We start from the raw sequence: 26,923 nt of genomic DNA on the forward strand, positions 1-26,923 counted from the left end.
TTAGTTTATGTTTTCGCTCGTTTATCGGAATCAGGCGATTTAAGCGCCTAGAGTTTCGTCTCGAAGCCCTGTTTCTGTTTAATCAACTTAAACAAGTTTTTACTACTGTAAAATTTGACTTCAGTCCAACTTAGTAAACGAAGCTTGTTTCTTTCGCAGTTTGAGTTTCGTTGCTTCGTTTGTTTTGATTCTTTTTGCAAAACGGATTTCTTAAGTTGAACTTTTTGGTTAGATCTTCTTATTTGAGTTTACCCGTGCATCTTTGCTTGATTGTTTATTGTATGCTTGTTTGTTTGTGATAGAGTACCCGGAGTTCGAAGCGTGCTACTACGAGTCTCTAGGTTTCACGGATCATCAGCAAGGCAAGTAACACTTTGATCATACCTCTTTACTACCCAGTTTTATTGCATTAGGTCAATCCGCAAACAATTGCATGGTTAGGATCTGATTAAATTGTGGGTTTTGGGAAGTAGATGAGGTAGTACCTATTCACCTGTTTATTATCAAACCTATAGGAGTTACTTCTACGTTGCTTACATTGCTATGCTATGCTAGTAGACGTGGTTTGGGTTTGAGTGTATTCATGATAGATGTGTGTATTGCTAATTAATGGTTAACTTAAGGTGGCAACTTTAATACACATCTGGGTGGATTGAGGCACCTGGGGAACCCAGTGTTGTCTGTATTTTTGGAAATCCCGGGGTACCGTGTGATTCTCCTATGGACTGCCACCCAGGCTCAAAGGGATCATAAGATTATTCATGCTGGAAACTTCCGTGTGCAGCCACATGCCATTATGGGCTCTGGCATAGTTGAGTAAGTTGTGGGAAACCTTTCCATGATGGGCTAGCAGATGTAGGGGATTGTAGGTGTACAGGCCTATCTATCGGTTAAGGGGACCTCTTCGGAAAGACTGTGTCTCGGTCATCCGTTTCTCAAACATTATGTAGTGCGAGAAATCCAACGGAGGAGATCGAGTCTTGTGGGGAAAAGTGCACAAACCTCTGCAGAGTGTACAAACTAATCATGGTTAGCCGTGTCCCCGGTTATGGACATCTTGAGTATCTAGTTCTTGGATTATCATGTGGATCTCATCACTTTTAATATAATTTGATTGGGTTTAATAATGATGCTTAATTGGGATTGAGTTGGGTGAACCTTCTCAATGTTTAACAACTACCATGATAGTTAAATAAAATTTATTCCTTTGTTGTAGGAAAAAATTGGCTTTCCGCAAAACATATTAACCATACAGCCTCCACCAGCCATATATGCATGTAGTGATAGCTTTATTCTGTTCATTACTCTTTTGTGTTGCCTTGCCAGCATATTCCATGTGCTGACCCGTTTCGGGCTGCAACGTATCATGTTGCAGACTTTTCAGACGACGAGTAAGGAGCCATAGGTCGTTGTCTTTCACTCAGTGATGCCGTTGGAGTTGATGGACTCACTTTATCTTCCAAGCCTTCCGCTGTTATCGTATTAGATGGCCTTAAGCCATATTTATTGTATTAAGTTCTCTTTTGAGACATTCGTTGTAATAAGTGTGTGATTGCTACTCTGTTATAAATCCTTCAAGTACTGTGCGTGTCAGCATTACCGATCCAGGGATGACACTGATGCACAAAGATCAGACTGTTTGAGGTCTGGTCGCTACAAGATGGTATCAGAGCACACGCTGACTGTAGGACACGACCACTAAGCTAAAGCCCTAGATCACTACTCTCTTCTCATTTCTGACTCCTCTCCATTTTTCTACTCTTTAGGATGGCGGACGCAAGGAACAAGTTTGCACAACCGGATGAAGACACCCCCTTTGGACGACACTTGAAGGAAGTCACTAGATACCTGAATATTGGAATACTAAGCTTCACCGGGACTTACAACGCCACATTACCAGAAGAGGAGCACTGGATGATTCAAGTTCAAGTTCCAGGAAGGACATTCACGCCAGTCACTGAGCCCATAGAGTTTTCCTTTGATGCACCAACCTGGAGTTTAGAAAAGAGTATGGCAGCCCACATCACCATTGGACACATTGGAGAAGTTTACCACAAGGATCTCAAGGATACTATCTACCAGATTTGTGGGCGCCGAGATGAGCAATGGGAGATGATCAGCACCAGGAAGGATAGATCGATTGCAGCTTTCATCCAGGAGTTAAACTAGCACATTCGCCGCCAGGAGAATCAGATGTGCGCAGGCATGACAGATTTGAAGAAGGCAATGACACGGATCACGGAGCTGGAGGAAGAACTCAAGGCTACTCGTGAAGATTATGAGGAGGAAATTGTCATACTAGTGGAGAAGAATGACGACCTGACAAGGAAGCTGGGAGTATTCATGGGAGACCCCGCGCCAGGAGGAGAAGATGACGGTTCCACTTGCCCGGAGAACTACATCATCATCGACGACACCGACTCGGACCCTGACAATAGCGATGATAACTATGTTGATGAAGCTGGAGCAGATATCATGGAGTCTTCAACCGATCAATTTTTCTAGTCTACTACCATATCAGTAGTAGTATTCCACCATGTATATAGTATAGTCTGAGCACTTTTGTAACGATAGTTCTAGGCCGATTGTATGCCCTTGCTTGATTGATTGAATGATATGTTTGTAGTTGTCTCATGTGCATATGGGTAGTGTTTTCCCCTTAGACCTCATTCTACTCTGTTTTCTCATCTTTTCTAAACCCAGCAGATGCCTCCAAGACGCGACAATGGATTTGCTTTCCCACCGGAGCTCACCCAGTTGATCCAGCAGCAAAATGGATTGATGCAGATACTTGTCCAGAATCAGAATCAGGGGAACAACAACGACGACCACCCACCACCACCACCACCTGTTGATCACTTAGCCCGTTTTCTAAGGCTGAATCCGCCGGTGTTCTCTAGTAGCACCGAGCCGATAGTTGCAGATGATTGGCTCCGCAAGATTGAAAGGGAGTTGACCACTGCAGGATGCACAGATGCGGAGAGGGTGTGTTTTGCCGCACATCAGCTTGATGGACCCGCAGCATCATGGTGGGAGATTTCATAGTCACTTACCCCATCGACACTGTTACATGGGACAAGTTTCAACAGGCTTTTCGCACTGCCCATGTATCCACAGGAGCTATGGCCATGAAGAAGCGCGAGTTTCACAACTTACGCCAAGGAGGACACAGGGTTGGCCAGTATGTTGATGACTTTAGTAAGCTAGCACGTTATGCCCCAGATGACGTCGCTACGGATGCAGCTAAGCAGGAGAAGTTTCTGGAAGGACTGAATGATGAGCTGAGCATGCAGTTGATGGTGGCAAATTTCAATAACTACCAGGAGTTGGTAGATAGAGCTCTCATGATTGAAGGGAAGCAGCAGCAGATTGACAACCGCAAGAGGAACTATGGACAAGGGAAGTATAATTCTGGAGCTCAGCAGAGACGCCGTTTCACCCCGAACTCGGGAGGACCCCTTCAGCATAACCATGGAGGTCACAATCACACTGGAGGAGGTTCGCACAACCATAGTGGCTCCAAGAACGGGAATGGTAATGGAGGAAGCAACGGATAAAACCGTTCCAACCCAGCAACGCTCGCTAAGAAAGATCTAAGCCACGTTACTTGCTACAAGTGCCAGAAGACTGGACATTATGCCAATGAATGTCCTGAAGCTAAGAATGGAAACGGCAATGGAAGCTCTGGGAAGAAACCCAATCCTTTCACCAGGGGACAAGTGAACCACATTAACGTGGAGGAGGTTGAAGCCCAGCCAGATGCAGTAATAGGTAAGTTTTTGGTTAAGTCATTTACTGCAGTTGTTCTTTTTGATACTGGTGCATCGCATTCATACATATCAAGGGGATTTGTGGATAAGTATAAACTACCCACCAAAGTTCTTAGTACGCCTATGTTAGTGAGCTCGCCAGGAGCAGAGTATATGGCAAGCCAAGGATGTTTTCAGATGCCATTGACCATAGGTAGGCATGTTTTCCCCTCAGATCTGATAAATTTTGGAGTCGCAAGGTTTGGATGTGATTATGGGTATGGATTGGCTATCGATGTATGGAGGAAACATCGACTACGCCAGTAAGACGATTTTGCTCACAACCCCAGAAGGAAGAAGGATCAAGTATGTATCCCGGCATGTGCCGAGTAGGACTCAAGTAAATTCCTTATCAGGAGTTGTACAGGAGGAAGTACCAGTGGTGAAGGATTTCCCGGATGTATTTCCAGAAGAGTTGCGAGGCATGCCACCAGATAGAGACATTGAGTTTTTGATTGAGCTTTTGCCAGGCACAGGGCCAATATCTAAGAGACCGTACAGAATGCCCGCAAAGGATTTGGAGGAAATTAAGAAGCAGATTAAGGAGTTACTGGATAAAGGTTATATTCACCCAAGTTCGTCACCTTGGGGATCACCAGTGCTTCTAGTGGAGAACAAGGATGGATCGTTAAGGATGGTTGTTGATTATCGAGGATTGAATGAGGTGACGATCAAGAACAAGTACCCACTGCCGATGATCAATGATTTGTTTGATCAGCTGCAAGGAGCTAAAGTGTTTTCCAAGATCGATCTGCGATCAGGGTACCACCAGTTGAAGATTCGAGAGCAGGATATACCTAAGACAGCCTTTACCACAAGGTATGGGCTATATGAGTATACTGTTATGTCATTTGGTCTGACTAACGCACCTGCCTATTTTATGAACATGATGAACAAGGTGTTTATGGAGTTTTTGGATAAGTTCGTTGTGGTGTTCATTGATGATATTCTGGTCTACTCGAAGAATGAAGAGGAGCATAAAGAGCATTTGCGTCTGGTACTTGGGAAGCTCAGAGAACATCAGCTATACGCCAAGTTCAGCAAGTGTGAGTTTTGGTTGAAGGAAGTTGGATTCCTTGGACATGTTATATCCGGAGAAGGAATAGCGGTAGACCCCACCAAAGTTGTCACTGTGACAAATTGGGAGGCACCCACGTCAGTTGGAGAGATCCGGAGTTTTCTTGGACTCGTAGGATACTACCGAAGGTTCATTAAGAATTTCTCAAAGATTGCAAAGCCTATGACGGAGTTGTTGAAGAAAGACACCAAGTCCAAATGGACTGAGGAATGTGAGGCCAGTTTTCAGGAGTTGAAGAAACGCTTGGTTACATCACCAGTGTTGATTCTGCCAGATCAACGCAAGGATTATGAAGTGTATTGCGACGCTGCTCGTCGAGGACTTAGAGCCGTACTAATGCAGGAGGGAAGAGTTGTTTCATATGCCTCACGACAACTTAAACCCCATGAGTTAAATTATGCTACGCATGATTTGGAGTTAGCAGCCGTAGTGCATGCGTTGAAGACTTGGAGACATTTTCTCATCGGAAACCATTGTGAGGTATACACAGGTCACAAGAGTTTGAAGTATATCTTCACGCAAAAGGAGTTGAATCTCAGGCAGAGGAGATGGTTGGAACTCATTAAGGATTATGATATGAGGTTGCATTATCATCCCGGAAAGGCTAACGTAGTGGCCGATGCATTGAGCCGCAAGAGTCATGTCAATACACTCATGACCGGAGAATTACCCAAGGAGTTAGCAGAGGACCTTCGCGAGCTATATTTGGAGATAGTTCCGAGAGGCTATGTAGCAGCGTTGGAGATACAATCTACTTTGATGGATAGGATCAGAGAAGCTCAGAAGACGGACAAGGAGATTGCCGAGATAAAGGAAAGGATGAGCAAAGGAAAGGCTAAAGGATTTCGTGAGGATGAGCACGATACCTTATGGTTTGAGGACCGCGTATATGTGCCAAATGATCAGGAGATCAGGAAGCTGATTTTGCGGGAGGCACATGACTCGCCATATTCGATTCACCCAGGAAATACCAAGATGTGTCTGGATTTGAAGGATAGTTTCTGGTGGACCGGAATGAAGAAGGATATTGCGGAGTATGTAGCAGTTTGTGATGTATGTCAGAGAGTGAAGGCAGAGCATCAGAAGCCAGCAGGATTGCTACAACCATTGCCGATACCCGAATGGAAGTGGGACAAGCTAGGCATGGATTTTATCACGGGATTTCCCAGGACTCGTTCAGGCTATGACTCGATATGGGTTGTAGTCGATCGTTTGACGAAAGTAGCTCATTTCATCCCAGTGAAGACCACTTACACCAGTGCTAAGTTGGCAAAGATGTACATGACCAGGATCGTATGTTTGCATGGAGTTCCGAGGACCATTGTATCAGATAGAGGAACCCAGTTTACCTCATAGTTTTGGAATCAGTTGCATGAAACTTTGGTAACCAGGCTAGAGTTCAGTACAGCTTTTCACCCGCAGACAGATGGACAGACTGAGAGAGTCAATCAGATTCTGGAGGACATGTTGAGAGCTTGTGCACTAGACTATGGATCTAGTTGGGACGATAATTTGCCATACGCAGAGTTCTCTTACAACAACAGCTATCAAGCCAGTTTGAAGATGGCCCCTTTCGAAGCATTGTACGGAAGGAGGTGCAGGACACCATTGTTATGGGACGAAGTTGGAGACCGACAGTTGTTTGGACCAGATTTGATTAAAGAGTCTGAAGAGAAGGTTAAGCTGATTCGCAATAGACTCAAGGTAGCCCAGTCCAGACAGAAGAGCTATGCGGATTCTAAACACAAGGAGACTATTTACGAAGTTGGAGACAGAGTGTATCTTCGTGTATCCCCACTTCGAGGAGTGAAGCGCTTTGGAGTTAAGGGAAAGTTAGCACCATGTTTTGTGGGACCATACAAGGTTTTGGAACGTATGGGAGAAGTTGCTTACAAGTTGGAATTGCCCGAAGGATTGTCAGGAGTTCATGACGTGTTCCACGTTTCTCAGTTGAAGAAGTGCCACGCAGAGATGGCTGATATCCCTCTGAGGGATACAGTGCCGCTGGACGCGATTCAGTTGGATAGCGATTTGACCTACGAGGAGAAGCCAGTCAAGATTCTCGAGTTTGCCAGCCGAGTCACACGCAGCAAGGTTATCAAGTTTTGCAAGGTTCAGTGGAGTCACCATACCGAAGATGAAGCCACCTGGGAACGAGAGGAAGACCTACGGAAGGATCACCCTCACCTATTTTCTAGCCAACCCGAATCTCGAGGGCGAGATTCATCTTAAGGGGGGTAGGTTTGTAACATCCCAAATTTTCAATTTGGAATGTTATACATTAGTTCATCACTACATTAGTTCATCACTGCATATCATATTTTATTGCATTGTGGCTCGATCCTAGAAATTCTATGCAACTCAAGGACCCACGGAGAGAGTTGGGGATTTCGTTATTTTCATATTTGAGTTTTCTCGAATTTTGAAAAGAGGATCGTTTGATTTTAATTATTTTCTCTTCAAATATTTCTTTTATGAAAATAAAAGAGAGAGGATAAAATGACTTCCTCAAAACAAAGAAATATTGGAGATTTAATATTAAAATCAAATAAGAATTTTATTTGGAGTTTTATTGCTATTTTATTTGAATTACGAAAAATATGCGTTTTTCAAAATTGCATTAGAGTCCCAAATAAATGTTCACCTTGTCCGGTAGATTATTAGAGGACGGGGAAAATTTATTTCAGGATTTTTGGAGCCCGTTTAGTATTTCTTTTATTTCTTTTTCTGCGCGGAATAATTTAAAAAAAAATACCGACCTATTCGGGCCGTGTCCGACTTGGACACTAGCCCGGCTGGCCTTTATGAGCCGCGGAGGCCCGAGCCGCAGCCCCGCCACCCGCAAACCCTAGCCGCCGCACCGCCCGCGCCGCCTCCCAGCGCCGCCACCCGTCCCGAGCCCCGCCGCCCGACCCCGCCGCCGGAGCCGCCCGCCGCCGCCGCCGTCTCGCCGGAGGTAGCCGCCGCCGCCGCCCTCGGTTTTCACGAGAAAACCGATCGGTTTTTTTAAACCCTAGATCCCGTTTTTTTTAAATCGGTTTTTTCGGTTTGTTTATTTAGCGAACGCCTGTTCGTTCGTTCGTTTTAACGAACGATTTTCACCGTTTAGCCGCAGACAGCGAACGTTAGTTCGTTAGCCTGTTCGTCAGTTTTTATTTTTCTAGGATTTTTCGCGATTATTTTCGATCGCGGTTTCTGATCCGATTTTCGTTTTAGTTTATCTTTTCGCTCGTTTATCGGAATCAGGCGATTTAAGCACCTAGAGTTTCGTCTCGAAGCCCTCTTTCTGTTTAATCAACTTAAACAAGTTTTTGCTACTATAAAATTTGACTTTTGTCCATATTAGTAAACGAAGCTTGTTTCTTTCGCAGTTTGAGTTTCGTTGCTTCGTTTGTTTTGATTCTTTTTGCAAACCAGAGTTCTTAAGTTGAACTTCCTGGTTAGATCTTCTTATTTGAGTTTTACCATGCATCTTTGCTTGATTGCTTATTGTATGCTTGTTTGTTTGCGGCAGAGTACCCGGAGTGCGAAGCGTGCTACTACGAGAGTCTAGATTTCACGGATCATCGGCAAGGCAAGTAACACTTTGATCATACCTCTTTACTACACAGTTTTATTGCATTAGGTCAATCCTCAAACCAATTCATGGTTAGGATCTGATTAAATTGTGGGTTTTGGGAAGTAGATGAGGTAGTACCTATTCACCTGTTTATTATCAAACCTATGGGAGTTACTTCTACGTTGCTTACATTGCTATGCTATGCTAGTAGACGTGGTTTGGGTTTGAGTGTATTCATGACAGATGTGAGTGTTGCTAATTAATTCTGGGTGGACTGAGGCACCTGGGGAACCCAGTGTTGTCTGTATTTTTGGAAATACCGGGGTACCGTGTGATTCTCCTATGGACTGCCACCCAGACTCAAAGGGATCATAAGATTATTCATGCTGGAAACTTCCGTGTGCAGCCACATGCCATTATGGGCTCTGCCATAGTTGAGTAAGTTGTGGGAAACCTTTCCATGATGGGCTAGCAGATGTAGGGGATTGTAGGTGTACAGGCCTATCTATCGATTAAGGGGACCTCTTCAGAAAGACTATGTCTCGGTCATCCGTTTATCAAACATTATCTAGTGCGAGAAATCCAACGGAGGAGATCGTGTCTTGTGAGGAAAAGTGCACAAACCTCTGCAGAGTGTACAAACTAATCATGGTTAGCCGTGTCCCCGGTTATGGACATCTTGAGTATCTAGTTCTTGGATTATCATGTGGATCTCATCACTTTTAATATAATTTGATTGGGTTTAATGATGATGCTTAACTGGGATTGAGTTGGGTGAACCTTCTCAATGTTTAACAACTACCATGATAGTTATATAAAATTTATTCCTTTGTTGTAGGGAAAAAATTGGCCTTCCGCAAAACATATTAACCATACAGCCTCCACCAGCCATATATGCATGTAGTGATAGCTTTAGTCTGTTCATTACTCTTTTGTGTTGCCTTGCCAGCATATTCCATGTGCTGACCCGTTTCGGGCTGCAACGTATCATGTTGCAGACTTTTCAGACGATGAGTAAGGAGCCATAGGTCGTTGTCTTTCACTAAGTGATGCCGTTGGAGTTGATGGACTCACTTTATCTTCCAAGCCTTCCGTTGTTATCGTATTAGATGGCCTTAAGCCATATTTATTGTATTAAGTTCTCTTTTGAGACATTCGTTGTAATAAGTGTGTGATTGCTACTCTGTTATAAATCCTTCAAGTAATGTACGTGTTAGCATGACCGATCCAGGGATGACACTGATGCACAGAGATCAGACTGTTTGAGGTCTGGCCGCTACACTCAAACATATGCACACGACTAAGCTGCAAGTTTTAGCTAGTGTAGAGAGACAGGGATATGAACGAATAACTGAGTGGATCCACCTTTTCCGACTGTTGCGAGGGCCACATCCATCATCATCCAATCTTTTTTCAATGCAATCATTCATTCAACAGACGAACAAACATGTGTTTGCCAACCAAAATGGAAATCAACATCTCTCCCCAGAAATGGGAAGAAAAGAAACCACATGCTAGCACAAGCCAAATTAGCCAAGAACACACACATTCATATACAAGTCGCAGAATAATCATCGATTGATTAGTAAATCCAAGATATACTAAGTACTTCCTCCGATCCATAATAAGTATCGCAGTTTTGAACTACCTTTCCTCAGTTAGTTCAAATTATGGGTCGGAGGGAGTGGTATATATCTACAAAAATTACATGGTATCAGTATGTATACGCGTATGTTTGGTTGGATGAATATATAATCTAATGTATATGTATGTCAACCTTAATTGGGTAGTTGAGGCTAGCTAGCATGATATGTCTGTCTTGGGTGGGAGCAGGTCATGGTGTCCACGACGACTCCCAGCTAGGGATGGCACCCGCAAGGTTTGGGTACGGGAGTAGCCAGCCCATACCCTTAACCATCTCATTTAGTCATACCCATCACATGTACCCATACCCGCTAGTGGATACAGTTTTTTTCCATAACCATCATTCGTCAGGATTAGTGGGTACCCGTAGGTAAAAATACCCATGTTTGCATAACATCAATTTGAGCAACACATAATCATAAACAACAACATATAATCATAATTTATAAAGAGCAACCCATAATAACATCAATACATACTTATAAATATTAACACATCATAAACATCAACACTTTCTTGTACACAACAGCACATCAAAACATCAACACATAATCATAAACAATATAGCACATAGTCATACATTTTAAGTTCACAAACTCATGACAAAGGGTAGAGGTAATCTGCCCATACTTGTTTGATTCTATTAGGGGACATGTGTATGCGGGTATGGGTTATATAATCCCATACTGTACCCGCTCTACCCAATGGGTTTGAGATTTCCCTATTTATATACCCATGGGTAACTTTTTGTTCCATACCCATACCCTAATAGGGTTTTTACCCGCAGGGTACGTCGGTAATGGATACCCGTTACCATCCCTACTCCCAGCTGAGCTTGACGGAGTAGCTATCGTGGTTCACCAGTGCAAGAAACAGCAACGAATGAACAATAACATATCTACACATCCACCTTTTCTAAAACAAATCTACACATCCACCTACAGTTGGTAAGGCTGTGTGGATCACTCGATGCATAGGCTGAGGGTGTTCCCCTCTTTTAGAAAATAAAAATCCACCTACAGTTGTTCTAGGGATGAACATGGGGTAGCTGGATAAATGTACATACACATGTGTTTATGTATAGTACAATGAAGGTTCTAAGGTGGCCGATGCTCACATGAGGTCCCAACCTTTCCACTTGTACACAAGTATATATGTCAGCTCGTGGATCATACCATTAAATCCCTGGCATGGGCCAACTACCTATTCCCTTTTCCCCTCAACTGCTTAGTTTTCGGTTTATTCTTTTTGAAAAGAAGTCTAGTTGAAATATCCACCATGGTCTAGTGAAAACTAGAAGATTGGCCAATGAATTGCTTGCACTGACATGTAGAGTATAAGGCCGAATCACCATAGTAGGTCCCGTCGATTGGTGGGACTATGTGGTGAGAAAAGACTAAGTCGCGGGTGAAGCTCACCGGTCATGGACTAGCAGAACTGGAAGCTTTGCCTACATGAACACACATATGGGATAGCAGAGCCGCCTCGAAACCACCAGATCCAAAAATGCCAAACATGATGGCGTGTAGACACCAAAGCTCATTAGCGCCTGATCACCAAAAGGGTGCCGGCCCTGCTGATCAGGGTCATGATGATGTGCTCACGGTTTATGTTGAAGTTCACAGCCAGGGCCTGCGTTTTGGTCTGTCTGCGCAAGGAGATATGCTCATGTCTCTCCTACTGACTAACCCAGTCCCTTGCCAACAGCTTAATACAGCTCTGTTCTCTACTCTGCGCCCGCTAGTGGCTGCTTTTGGGCCATGGAGCTCAGGTCTTGGCTTCCGACAGGAGTCTGTTCAGGTGGAGATGCAAGTGTCCCTTTCGGGTGGAATTATTCAGTTTTCTCAGGTTCAAATTATGACCTCTACTGATCAGGCAAGTTTGTCTGCTGCACACGCTCCTCTGCCAGTGACTTTGCTACCTGCGGCTACTCCTTTGCTCCTATCTATGGAGTCGTCTGCACACCTGGATGAGATCACCAGCTCTGATGAGATGCACCTTGATGTTGAACTCCCACATTATGCTCCGTTGGAGAATGTTGTGTCTCAACCCATGTTGACTTCTCTGTCGCTGCCTGATGAGGCTTCTCTGTCGTTGCCTGATGAGGGATCGAGCTCTCTGCCCACCAGTGCACAAGCTTTGAAACAGCGCAAAGGCAAGATGCTTGCCCCGATAGACACTGCTACCCTGCGTCGAAGCAACAGTACCAACAAGTATGATGGATTCCGGGTCACTCATGCTTCTGATGCGCGCCCTGTCAAGCCCAAGGTCAAGCCTCGAGTTATCCCTTCTGCTATGGAGATCTCTGAAGACGCCAATCCTTCTGCACCTGTACCTGTTGCCTCCAGCATTGATGATGCAGCTCCGGCATTGCCCCCTCCGACACCCATTGCCACTCTGCAGGCCATTGGTACTAATCTTTGCGCCGTACCTGCTGAAGAGCTCACCACTTCGACTCTGTCTGAAGAGTAGGTGGGTTTCTTTTATCGTTTCTGCAGTTATCTGAACTTTTATTCCCTTGATGCTTTTGCGTAATTGGAATGTACTTTGCTGGAATGTGCGCGGTCTTAATGCGCCTGAGAAACATTTAGTGCTTGGTAATGCGATCCAGGCTAGTGGATGCGCTGTGATTTGCTTACAGGAGTCTAAGATGCCCTCCTTTGATGTTGCTACCTTAAAATCTTTATGTCCCTGACGTTTTGATCAGTTTGCATTTATTCCCTCGCATGGCGCTCCCGGTGGCATCATTACGATTTGGAATAGTAGCATTTTCACGGGCAGGGTCTTTTTGCCAGAGAATTTTGCGTTAGGAGTAGAGTTCACATCCACGCAATCTAATCATTGTTGGAAGCTTGTCAATGTATATGGTCCTTGTCAAGGTGAGCCTTGCGCTACTTTTACAAGCTGGTTATTTGATTTGAATATCCCTCTTTCCGAAGATTGGCTTATTCTTGGCGATTTTAATTACATCCGTTCGCCTGATAATCGCAACAAACCAGGTGGCAGTGTTCAAGATATGTTCACCTTTAATGATTTCATTCATGAACAAAACCTTACTGTATTGCCAATCAAGGGCAGAGCGTACACTTGGTCCAATATGCAACAACAACCACTTCTTGAACAGCTTGATTGGTTTTTCACCATGCTCAACTGGACTACCTCATTCCCAAATACAATGGTGAATCCGTTAGGGAAGCCCGTCTCTGATTATACTCCTTGCTCTGTGATCATTCAAACAACGATCCCAAAAAGTAAACTTTTCAGGTTTGAATCATATTGGATTGCTCATCTTGGTTTCATGGAGGTGGTGCAACATGCTTGGAACAAACCCATTAAACACAATAGACGCTCCAACTCTGCTGCGAGAATTGGGCAAAAATTCAAGGCTGTGAGGTATGCACTCAAGCACTGGAGCAGGAAAATCTCCCGCCTAACCATTGCCATTGAAAATACTAACAAAGCCCATCTGGAACTTGACAACATTGAAGATCGCCGGCCTCTTAGTACTCCAGAGAGAAAATTTTCGCAATATTCTCAAAAAAAACCTCTTAAGGCTTCTTCAGTACCAGAAAGATTATTGGAGGAAACGGTGCACCATTAGATGGATTCAGTTTGGCGATGAGAACTCTAAGTTTTTCCAGACTGTAGCTACTGAACGTTACAGGAGGAATTGCATTATCTCTCTTAAAACTACCGATGGAGGGATAGTTGAGGATCATGCTGGGAAAGAATCCATACTCTTTGAGGCTTTTAAAGCTCGGATGGGACAAGCCAACCCTTTGCCCATGAAATTTAACTTAGACAACCTGCTCAAAGACGATGTACTCTTTGCCAACCTTGTGGCTCCGTTCACACATAAAGATATTGATGACGTGGTGGCGGCAATGCCACCTGACCATGCCCCCGGCCCTGACGGCTTCAATGGTGCTTTCTTGAAAGCGTGTTGGCCCATCCTCAAAGAGGATTTCTATCTTCTATGCGAGGAATTTCACCAGGGTGGCCTGAATCTGGAGAGCATCAAAGCTGGCTATATCACGCTGATTCCAAAGACCAACTCGCCTGACAATGTCAATGACTTCTGGCCCATCACTCTACTAAAGTGCTGTCTGAAGCTGATCACTAAAATTTTGGCCAGCCGCCTTCAGAACATTATTCTTCAAGTGGTGCATAAAAATCAATATGGCTTTCTTTGTGGAAGATCCATTCATGACTGTTTGGCCTGGGCTTTCGAACACATACACCAATGTCAAGCTTCCAAGAAAGAAATTTTCCTCCTGAAACTGGACTTTGCCAAAGTCTTCGATACCATTGAACATTCTGCAATGCTCCTTATCATGAAGAAAATGGGTTTTCCACCCAAATGGCTCGCTTGGATGGAAAGTATCTTCTCTTCCGGCAAGTCTTCTGTGCTTTTGAACGGTGTACCCGGTCGGCAATTTCATTGCAAGTGTGGAGTTCGTCAAGGAGATCCCATGTCTCCCCTCATTTTTGTCATTGTGGCCGATCTCTTGCAGTCTGCCATTAACGAAGCGCTTGATCAAGGCATGATCAGACACCCCATCCCTCCCAAAGGTGATGCAAAGTATCCGGTGATCCAGTATGCGGACGATACTATCATAGTCTTGCCAGCGTGTCTTCTCCAAGCGGCCAAGATAAAACCAATTCTTGAAGACCACGCCACCTCCATTGGCCTTAAGATCAATTTTCATAAATCCACACTCGTGCCTATTAACACGCGGCGGACACATGCAATGATCTGGCCAATCTTTTTGGTTGCACTCAAGCCAACATGCCATTTACTTACCTGGGTCTGCCCTTAGGAACCACTCAACCTTCGGTTCTTGATATGACACCATTTGTGTGCAAAGCTGAAAGAAAGATCACGACAGCTATGTCCCTCATGTCACATGCCGGAAGGTTGGCTTTGCTCAACTCGCTCATTACCTCGCTCGCCATCTATCTGATGGGCACCCTGCGACTGCCGCCGAAAATCCTTGCTCAGCTGGACAAAATACGCAGACACTGCCTCTGGAACAAAAGAACTGCGGATGGCGACAAACATAACTCACTAGCTGCTTGGCCCATGGTCTGTCGACCTAAATCTAGTGGTGGCCTCGGGATTCTTGATTTGAAGGTTCAAAATGACGGTCTGCTTATGAAATTCCTTCATAAGTTTTTCAACAAAATGGACATTCCTTGGGTGCAGCTGGTTTGGGAGACGTACTATGTTGATTCGATCCCCCATGCAACCGACATATGCGGCTCCTTCTGGTGGCGCGATCTTGTTCACCTAATGCCCATATATCCCGGTATCACTCACGTTCAAATCAAAAAGGGTACATCTGCACTTTTTTGGAAAGACAACTGGAATAATGTTGTATACGCTGATAAGTACCCAAGGGCTTTCTCATACGTCCATGATGAAGATTTATCGGTCCGAGACTTCTTGACGGCCACCACCCTGCATGAAACCTTTCAGCTACCGCTCTCCATGCAAGCCCATGATGAGCTCAAGCTATTGCAGCTTGACGTCGCGGCTGTGACTTTTGATGAGCATGACGATGTTTGGTCATATTGCTGGGGGTCGACTGTGTTCAAGACTACCACGTACTATAATTTTTCTTTCGTGATGTGGTCGCACATGTGGCTTTCTGTTGGCTTTGGCGCGACAAGTGTACCCCAAAAATCAAGGTCTTTGGTTGGTTCCTGTTGTCTGATCGCCTCAATACACGAGACATGCTAAAAAGGAGACATTACAACACTGGTTCCAACCTTGATTGCTTGCTCTGTGGTCTTCACGTTGAAGAAATGGTGGAACATCTCTTCTTCCACTGCACTTTTAGCAAGGATTGTTGGTGGCGATTAAACATCCACTGGGCTGTTGTTGGGAATAGGCTGGATCTTGTGGAACAACTGAAGACACGGCATCCTCGCAAAATGATCATGGAAATCTTCCTGGTTGCTGCTTGGAGCCTATGGAAGGAGCGCAACAATAACTACTTTAGACACATCGTGCCTTCCATGGCCTCCTGGTGGGATCGGTTCAAGTGTGACTTTAGTAACATTCAATATAGATTGCCATAGCATAAGAGACATGTGGTCTCTTCCATCTTGCAAAACCTACATCAGGACTCTTAGTGGTTGTACATTGTTAGCCCCGACCAACTACCCACCTTTGTAATTACCACCATGTAATAGTTCTATTTTTTATTTAATATATATGCAGTAGGAATCTTTCCTACTGTCTTAACCTTCAAAAAAACCAAAAGGGTCGACCTCTATGAGGTTGAAGCCAGAACAACATTATGCCTAGCACCACCTCTATCGCCGCATCATCGAAGCAACGCCATGAGGTCAACCATTCAAGAACTAACCACACACTCAACAATTGAGATCTTAGACCCCCCCCCTCTCCCACCGTCAGATCGGCGATAGAGGAGGATAGCGGATTGGTGGGCTCCTTCGTGAGGATGGATGTTTTGTTTGATTGTGAAGGCCCATTCTAAAAAAGATCAAATAATGCTGACACCAAGTATTATAGACCCATTAGGTGCTAAATATTTTCCACACTAGACTTTCTAGTGATTAGATGGACTAATTAACCAAACAAGAAAGGTCGACCTCAAGCCAGCCTTGAATGTCTTGTCCTGGTGTACAATGTATGGCCAGTCAAGCAGATGTGGATCCCAGTGCATAAAAAAAATCTTGGCTAATTAAGTGACCTCTCTCTCTCTCTCTCAAACATATAAGATACTACTACTGCTATCCGACATACCAAACTGTTAGTAGAAAGAAGAAAAGAAAAGAAGGAAAACTGGAGCTGGCTATGTCGATTGGGAGAGGAGTTGCAGCGTGTAGGGGAACATTCTATTCCTGCTCAATTATTTGGCTGACTTGGCTGACTAGCAGCATATACAACTATACTCATCGGACACATGTGGTCCTCCCATGGGTTCCTAGTGTATATTCCACCGTCTTGGATCTCCCTATCCAATCAATGCAAGCTATGATCTCACTCTTGTCTTTCTAGAGTGTTTAGAAGGAATCGGGTCAAACTACGCGGTTTACCTCTTGCTGTTTTTCATTATACAATCTGCCAAAAGAATATGAACTAAGTAATCCTTGATCATGCATGCTAAACAAGTTTTGCCACCCCTTTTGGCAAACTATGTATACAAAAGCATTGGTCTCTGTCAGTTACAAACGTGTATATGTATACATGCTTGGAAGCATAATTATGAGGTTCTTATGTTAGTGGTGGGTGTGCAAGCACGTCTACATTAATTGACATCAAGTAAGAAAAAAAAGTTACACCCTTTCGCAAATGTTACATCAACATACGTCGTGTTAAGTTATAGTTGTTGAGAGAGACAACTAACTTAATTAGCATAAAGAAGTTATTTATCCTGCAAAGAAGACGTGAAACACCAACTAAAGGAGCGCTTGATTGTACAAATATATATTAATCGTTACGGCTCGATATTAGGTGATGGAAGCAAGATAGGATCTCCCATTTGCTTCGAGAAACCAGTCACTATTTGGTGGACGGTTAAGCGACGTCGTCCATGGTAATAATACAAACAATGCGCGTTGCCAGATAAATAGTTTCGATTTTGCTCTTGTGGGATGCATGATGTGTTGTTAATCATCTGTCTGGAAGTAATCAAAGAAGTTCGGTCGGATAGCAAGGCACGATAGCTTAATTTACGTATCTTTACTATTTCATCGTCAAAGATTCCATTCTGTACCACTCCTAGTAGCTAGTCGGATTAATCAGCTCAATAATGCAACAAGCTGGCTAGTAGTAGCCTACGCAATCCAAACACTTGACTAAATAATTTCTTTTCTCTTTCGGGAGACAGAGGCGACTAAGGGGCAGAGCAACATGGATGGATGCTGCTGTTAGAGAGGGAGAGGCAATCCAACATGAACCATGATTCCATCGCGTCAAGAATTAAGAATTACTCGCTCCGTTCACTATTACAAGCTGTTCTAACCTTTTTATTTCCTGAATCGAATGTATATAGACACATTTTAGTGAGTTTGTTCACTCATTTCAATCCGTATGTAGTTCATATTGAAATATTCAAAACGTCTTATAATAGTGAACAACGGGAGTTGTATATTCCATTCTGTCGATCCATGAAAAGAAAACTGAATAGCAGTAACTGCCCTTCATATATAGGAGCACCTCCAACGATATCTAGATTTAATTATCTCTATAAAACAAGATTTAGATTTAAAATGACACAGACGAAGACATGGCCTAGCGAGACATACGCCACATGCACATAGACCAGGGGCCTATAGTCACGCAGGACATTAATGATGCCGGCATAAACCAGGCTGAAGCAAAGGCATCGCACAAGAAATATATGGGGCAGAGTGCACTCGCTTGCGGTCGCCTTGCCCAGGGCAGCTCGGGCGTCCCTACCCTAACCCTAGCGCCGCCACTCTTACTCCCCCCTGCCGCCGCCAGAGGACTTTGCCCGGCGGTCGACGACGGCAGCGGGGCTTCCTCTCGCAGCGGGGCCTGGATCTCGTGGGCACTGATGCGGGTTGTGCGTCGGCGTGCGCTAGGACGCGGGTCCTGGCGGTCGAGACGGAGATCGACTGCTGGATGGACGCGGTGGCTGTCCTTGGCGATAGGCCTTCGTCGCGATGGTGGGTGCGTGCGGGCGCGAATGGGTGTGCGCTGACTAAGGCCGGGTTGCCGCGAGGGACTTGTTCCAGCGTGCGTGCATCCTCCGGCAGGCCGGATGGACTTGTTCCAGCCTGATCTCCCCTCGCTGACGCGCGGGGCATGGAACGGTGGTGGTGATCTCGATTTTGATCGGCCTATTGGTGGTGGGTGCAGACTGCCTGCACCGACCTCCTGTGGCTCCATGACGGTTGTGGCCACCGATAGATCTTCGTGGGGGTGTACCTCTCCGGATCCGGTGCTTCGGCGATGAGATGCAAACTATGACGGCGACTTGATGCAGAGGGATGGTTGTGCAATGGCGGTGATTGCATCGCGTGTAGCTGCTGGGATTACGGAAAAGTGGTGGTAACATCACATGAGTGACTACGATGGTGGTGCATATCGAGCACCCTGTATCGAGCTCCGAGGCGAAAGCCCAGGTCTGACCTGAGTTGGTTACCTAGAAATGGCGACTATTATATGTCGTTACCTTGTTGAAGGCATTGCTCGGTTATGCTCGGACTGTTTCTTCATGAGGAAAACCTAGATCCTGTCCTTCAGTGGTTGGATCCGATGACGACGGTGTTTAAGCGTTGCTCCCTTCCTGAAAGCGTTACTGTCAAAGAACTTTGTCGTCTGTGTGTTAACATGAGATGGTTGGTGCGGATATGGTCTTTCGTGTAGTTTGCCGATCTTGGATCTAGTCACTTAGGTTTTTTTTACCACCTATGCATAGTTTTGGTCTTATATGACATTGCTATTTGCCGACGTGTTTTTTGTGTGTGTTGGTGTTGATTGTGTGCATCCTAGCTATGTAGAGGCCTGGTATGTGCTCATCGTGTTTATATCCTCTTGGTGCTTCATTTTGAGTTAATAAAATTCACCTTTTATCGAAAAAGAGCGCACTCGCTTGCATTGGGGATGAGAGCTTGCAGGCGCCAATCAGGGTCGAGGTGGATACTGCCCGTATGAATATATTTTTAATCATGCGATTGTGAATGTGCACTCTCATATGAATATAAACGTGATGACGACACATGCCTGGCCGATCATGTCAACAGCTATTAACATGAGTAACCAACTGAAACAGACACTGATTACATACTATATATGATCCAGCTGGCTGATGTAGAGCATTGACTCCATGGTAGCAACAGGCCTACGTGTTGTCCAGCAACTGGTTCAGCAGGATATACGTGCGTACGTGTTGACCATTAGTTTAGCTACCCTAATTTGTTTAGAGTATTATTAGTAGTGTATAAGTATACCCGGCGCTCCTTGTTTCTTGCTTGACCAGCTCTGTGGAAAATGAGCTGATAGAAGTTACCTAGGTAAGTTAACCATGGAGGGTTGTCCACTTCAGCTCTCGGCTTAATCTGAAGATGTATGCGTGTTGACGATCATAGACTCCTGCTCATACGTTGCACCAAAATTCCAGCAAAGAAACCGGTCCTTGCTAGCTAGCTAGATTAATGTATAGTACATTGTAATGGATGGATAGGTCAACATCGATCAGCTGTTGCACTAACTTGTTGCCAACTGTTTTGACTTGATGTCACCAGTGGGAAATGAAGCACCAATTTCCCAACACGGAGATGATGAAGTCGGTCCGTTTACTTGTGCCCTAATCAACCTGTGAGCGCGCAGCTTCTTAGCTTCTTTTGCACCCTACGAATATTCAATTCTCTCTCGGACGATTCTTATCCAAAAGTTGAAAGGTATCATCGCATCGCATCGCATAAAGGAGGCTTGGCCTATCTTGCCTCTTGGGGGGAAACAGGGACTGCGTGCCACACGTACTAAAATCATGATCAAACGCACTGTAGTAACTCTGTAAAAAGAGGGAAGAAGGGGAAACAAAGAGATATTCCTACTCAAACAATAGGGGGTGCTGATATCTCTCTCGCCCGCGCTGCAACGCGCGATTTCCGACATGCCACACTTGCCCTTTTTAGCAAGTCTGGGGATATCGTTTAAGGTAAATCCGGGCCCCACCCCCCCAGGCCCCACCCGTTGAAATCAGGGGGAGAGGTGAGATTAAGTTTTACGGGAGAGAGAGAGAGAGAGTAGGAGGGTCCAGCACTGTGCGCGCACATGTAGGCTGATGCGTCTTCGTGGGTGGGCCCATCTATCCTTGGCTTCCGACAGTGCGAGCAAACGAGATCGCTCGTTGCAATGCTCGCTCGCTAAGGAGTCTTTCCGAATGATAAGTCATGTTGTGTACATGTCTTCTATATATAGTAATTCCTATGATTGCTCCCTATCCCCACTTACTATGAAGATGTGTGTGTGTGTGTGTGTGTGTGTGTGTGTGTGTGTGTGTGTTAGACCGAACGACGCCACCTAAGGAGGGGGTGCCAATTTGAATCTTCTCCAAATTAAATCAAGTTTCATTGAGGCTCTTGAATTCAAGGTAAATTGTACTAATTCAGGTCAAAATGTGCAATTATATTAGCCTCTCTAGCAATAGTCCCCATTTGAGAGCCCCTAAAGGTTAAAGGGGGCCACCTCCAATTTCCCAGAGCCCGGAAAATGCCTCCAACTCAAGTAGTTGTCTCCATTTCTCAGCCACATTTTCTTATAACACATGGTTCAATTTTCACCATGTTTTTTTTCCTCCCGCCTCTCTCCTTCCTCATCTAGTGTCGCAACTCGGATGTGGTGGCGGAGCTTCACAGTTAGCGGATCGGTCCACGATGATGACATTGTATCGGCAATGTTGCGCGGCATGGGTGACGTCAGGAGGCTTCAGCTAGTGACTTGAAATGGGGATATTTTTAAGGTGGGATTGTGGGCCTCCCAATTTTGGAGACCTCAAAAAACTTATTTGGTGACCTGAGAGGGGGGTGGGGGCTTGTTAGCTAGCTAGCAAGAGGATAATTGATGAGAAGAATTGGTGAGGGTGACGTGAGTAGTGAGCATTGTCAATCATTCTTTGTCTATTGTGTTGGTTGTGGATAGTACTCGGTTGGTTGCTGCCGGCCTATCTTCCACAGCACCAGGTCCCGGCCACTAGTGCTGGTTCCACGGTGGTGCATCCACGTGCCTGAATTGGCCACCTCACACACGCACACCCATGCAGCTAGGATGCAAATTGCAGAGGGAAAGAGAGGACAGATGGACATGGATATGAATGGATCGGCCTCACTTGTCCCCTTCCCAACTTTTCCGATGGCTGGGGACGCCACATCCATCATCAATCCTCCTCTCATCAGTCTATCTATCCTTTTGCATTGCAATCAATCAATCAATCATGTTGCTGCTGCTGCTGCTGTGGATCCGAATCATATCAAACCCCAAATGGAAATGGGCTTCTCTCCCCAGAAATGGGAACAGAAGATACATAAACAGCACAAGTAGAATGAAAGTCAGCCAAGCACAAGCACAAGAACATAAAGTATTTGCATACGTTCAACCATACGGCCCACAGAATGATATGGATATCTAATTGATTAATCCAAGATATCTAAAGTATTTACAGAGTATATACGGATGATGAATATCTATGTTTGGTTGGGTGGTAATGGATATATAATCTAGAGTCTGGTATGTGTGTGTTTGTCAACTAATCTTGGGTTGGTGGTTTGTGACGGTGAGTTGATCCGGCCGCCGGCCGGCTAGCGCGAGATGTCCGGCCTGGGCGGCGAGCACGCCATGGTGTCCACGGACGACTCCCAGCTGAGCTTGATGGCGGATGCGTCGTGGTGCGCCGGCGCGTACTCCTCCAGCGCCGCCAGCAGCTCGGCGGGCGTGGGCGCCGCCACGATGATGCGCCTTGCCGCCGGCGACACGAACCCCTCGTCCACCGCCCTGTCGATGAAGTCCAGCAGCGAGTCGTAGTACCCCTCCACGTTCAGCAGGCCCACGGGCTTGTCGTGGATGCCGAGCTGCGCCCAGGTGATCACCTCCAGCAGCTCCTCCAGCGTGCCGTAGCCGCCGGGGAGCGCCACGAAGGCGTCGGCGCGGCGGGCCATCTCGGCCTTGCGCTGGTGCATGCCGGACACGGCCTTCACCTCCTCGCCGCCGGGCGTCTCGCCGATGAGCTCCCGCGGGAGGACCGACCGCGGCACGACGCCCGTGACGCGCCCGCCGCCGCCGTGCACGGCGCGGGACACCAGGCCCATGAGCCCCACGCTGCCGCCGCCGTACACGAGGTCGATGCCGCGCTCCACCAGCTGCTGCCCGAGCTGCACGGCGGCCAGCTGGTACGCCGGCTTCCTCCCCGGGCTGCTCCCGCAGAACACGCACACCCGCCGGAACCGCGACGGCAGCTTCTTGCGGCCGTTGCTCGCCGGCGCCGGCTTGGGCGACGTGGCCAGCGCCACCGTGGGCGTCGACGTCGGCGCCTCCTCCTGCTGCTCCATGTCTGTCTCTCTCTCGGTCGATCGACGGTGCTAGAGAATGTATATGTGCCGGCCGGAATGGGGGAGGAGAGGTGCCCGGCCGGTGTGGGCGCGTATATATAGCCTACTGTTGAGTTGCGTTGCGTTGGTCTTGGTCTTCCTCCTCCTCCTGGCTGCTTGGATAGGGACTATATGTAATAATTATCTCTGAATCTTTATCTATGTATATAGTTGATTGATTAACAATTTGTTGCTAATTAAGCTGTGGGTATTAGCTATTGTTGGCTGCAGAAGATTCTGGGCGATCTCCTCTCGTGGCTTGATCTACCTTCTCTCTTCCGAGTCAACCAGTTTGATTAAATCAATCTCATGTGCTATACATGTTCCTACTTGCAAATCAACAAAGCCATAAAGCAACTAATCTATTTATAGTTAATCATCAACCAACGCGGGAATGAAGAGATACGGAATAGTACTCCCTCTGTTCCTAAATATAAGTCTTTGTAGAGATTTCACTAGCTAGGCGGGCTACATACGAAGCAAAATGAATGAATCTACACTTAAAGTGCATCTATATACATCCGTATGTGGTTCATAGTGGAAGCTCTACAAAGACTTATATTCCCGTCGTTCCAAAATTCTTGTCTTTGATTTGTTCAAATATGGATGTATCAAGTCACATTTTAGTATTAGATACATCCGTATCTTGACAAATTTAAGACAAGAATTTTGGAACGGAGGGAGTAGTATACATCTTCTTATCTGTAGATATCTACCTAGCGTTGTTTGGTCCAGGGACGGACACGAGGGTGCTGGATAAATGTACGTACACACATGCGTCTGTGTACACATGTAGTGCACTTAAGACTCTGAGGTGGCGCCGGTGGTCCCACATGTCCACTTGTGCCAGTACCACTCCATCTGTTCACATGTGGACCCATCATTTTCACTAATTAAACCCTCGGCATGGGCCGACTATTATCTATACATTTCTCCACAACTTCTAATTTTTTTGTAAAATTTGTCACCGTCCACTCGTTGAAGCGCCTTCAATGGTTAACGGTTTAGCCGGAAACTCCCCCACCTCTCCCTCCTCGCACTATGCTTGTCATCTATCTCTCTCCTTGGTTCATTTGGCGAAACCAAGCAACGTGGGATGTTGACAAGTGAGAAGTTCGCTGCCCAACATTTTGCTGAATGCCAAACTACGATGATATGTGTCAACAAGTTGGGCTGGTGTTTCTTTTCTTCTCGGGAAAGAAAGAAAGGCTCCTAGACGTTTAGGGTTTCTCTACTGCCCGCCGCCGGCGCCGCCGATCTACCTCGTCTGTTGTGGCCTTAGGACCATGTAGGCGCGGTAGATCCCAGTCCTTGCCGGTGAGAAGGCCCCATCTTCGTTTTAGGTGTTTGTTTAGCCTGTTTAAGATTTGTGTCCTACTTGAAAAAGCGAGTTGGCGGCAGCTTTCTGAAGATAGAATAAGGCTCTCCCCGCCTAGCCCGCGTCTCGACCATGCGTCCTACGTTGAGAAATTGCACGAGCATAGGGTTGCTGAACTTGCACTTAACTAGCTAGGAGGGGCATGTCTGCTTAATTGGACGAATTTTAAGCAGACAAGAAAGGTTGACAGCCTCGACTGTCCTGTCTTGATGTGGTACTACCATGCAGGGTGTGGGTCCCAATTTTTTTACACAAGAAAAATCTTGGCAAAGTTAGATACTACTGTAGTATCTGCTCCGACAGACCAAACAGTTAGTGAGAAAGAGTGAAAAGAAATAAATAAAGAAAGGTTGGAGCTAAGCTGAGGTGGGTCTACGGGGAGAGGAGCTGCAGCTGTAGAGGGGACATTCTACTGCAGCTCAATTATTTGGGTGTCTAGAAATACTAATATACTAAAACTGGGACACGTGGCACCCTCCCAATGGGATCCCAGTGTACCGTCCCAGAACTCACTATCCAATCGATGTAAGCCATGATGTCACTCCTCTCTCTCTCTCTCTCTTTTCAGTTCTCGATCTGCTGATGTCGTGGGGGAATCGGGTCAAATTACGCGGTTTCCCTCTTGCTGTCATCTATACAATCTACTAGGACAACATAAATTATAACCTTAATCATGCATGCTAAACAAGCTTTCCCACATTTTCTGCAAATTATGTGTATATACAAGCCGGTCTCCGTCAATTACAGACATAATTATGTGCGCTTAGGGAGGCGTGAAACACGAACCTATGTTGTAAAAATTGTTAATCGTGGGGGCTCGATCTTAGGTGATGGAAGCAAAGATATAATCTTCCATTAGTGTTGGAAAACCCAGTCACTAATTGGTGGATGCCATAATAGTAAAAAACCGGCTAATTTTTTTTAAATAATACATTTTTTTAATTAATTTTCATAAATATTACGCTGGGTGAATTTTTTTCAAAAATAATACACCGTCGGCCCGCTGCAGGCCGACTGGGCCTAGTCGGCCCACAGCAGGCCGATTGGACTCCAGTCGGCCTACAGCTGGCCGAGTGGCCCCTGTCGGCCCACTGTGGGCTGATTGGGTCCTGTCGGCCAGCTGTAGGCCGACTGGAGCTAATTGGCTCGCTGTGGGCTAATTAATTTTGCAAAAAAAGTAGGCATAAAAAATATATGTTTAAAAAAATATTAATTACGTAATTAAAAAATGTTAAACGTGTATAAAAAAATGTTCCTGATGTATACAAAAAATGTACAATATATGCAAAAAAGTTGACATAAAAAATATGTTTTAACAAGTGTTAAGCATGTATTTAAAAATTGTTAAATGTGTGGATAAAAAATGGTCCTTATTTATACAAAAATATAGAATGTGTATGAAAAAAAGTTGTTAAATGTGTGTATAATTTTTTTTAAAAATTGTTAACAATTGTTAAATGTGTGTATAAAATTTGTTAACAATTGTTAAATGTATTTTTAAAAATTGTTAACAATTGTTAAATTGTTAAATGTGTGTATAAAAATTGTTAATTGTTTTTTTCAAACATATTTTTTTGGTGTCAACTTTTTTTCATACACATTCTATATTTTTTGAATAGATAAGAAACATTTTTTATACACACATTTAACAATTTTTAATCATGTATTTGAAAAAATGTCAACTTTTCAAACATATGTTTTTGGTGTCAACTTTTTTTCATACACATTCTATATTTTTTGTATAAATAAGGAACAATTTTTATACACACATTTAACAACTTTAAATACATGCTTAACACTTTTTAAAACATATTTTTATGTCAACTTTTTTGCATATATATTGTACATTTTTTGTATACATCAGGAACATTTTTTATACACGTTTAACATTTTTTAAACATATTTTTTATGCCTACTTTTTTTGCAAAATTAATTAGCCCACAGCGAGCTAATTAGCTCCAGTCGGCCCACAGTGGGCCGACAGGACCCAATCAGCCCACAGTGGGCCGACAGGGGCCAGTCGGCCTGCAGCGGGCCGACGGTGTATTATTTTTGAAAAAAATTTATCCAGAGTAATATTTATGAAAATTAATTAAAAAAATGTATTATTAAAAAAAATAGCAAAAAACCGCGAGCTCTTGTCGGAGGGATTGTTTTCATTTTGATGCTTGCCAAATGCATGCCACGTTGTCGAGAAATCTACGAAAAGAACATGAGTAAACCATCTGTTTTTTCTTGTAATTTATGAATACAGACTGACTCTTCGTCGGTTCTAGATGTCTGGCTGTAAAGATTGTTAATCGTGGGCGCCTAATTTTGGGTGCTCAAAGCATGATCTCCAGCTAGGTCCCATTTGTATTTGGAAAACC

General features: G+C 45.0%; 1 protein-coding gene across 1 annotated transcript; it reads right to left on the reverse strand.

Annotated features, from left to right (window-relative positions):
* Positions 1-22,154: 22,154 nt before the first annotated feature.
* LOC123123922 (probable cytokinin riboside 5'-monophosphate phosphoribohydrolase LOGL5) lies at positions 22,155-23,264 on the reverse strand. Its single transcript, XM_044544577.1, has one exon. The coding sequence runs from the start codon at positions 23,135-23,137 to the stop codon at positions 22,391-22,393; it is 747 nt and encodes a 248-aa protein (XP_044400512.1). The 5' UTR covers positions 23,138-23,264; the 3' UTR covers positions 22,155-22,390.
* Positions 23,265-26,923: the final 3,659 nt, after the last annotated feature.

This window comes from Triticum aestivum, chromosome 5D (assembly GCF_018294505.1).
Source record: "Triticum aestivum cultivar Chinese Spring chromosome 5D, IWGSC CS RefSeq v2.1, whole genome shotgun sequence".
NCBI classification, from domain to species: Eukaryota; Viridiplantae; Streptophyta; class Magnoliopsida; order Poales; family Poaceae; genus Triticum; species Triticum aestivum.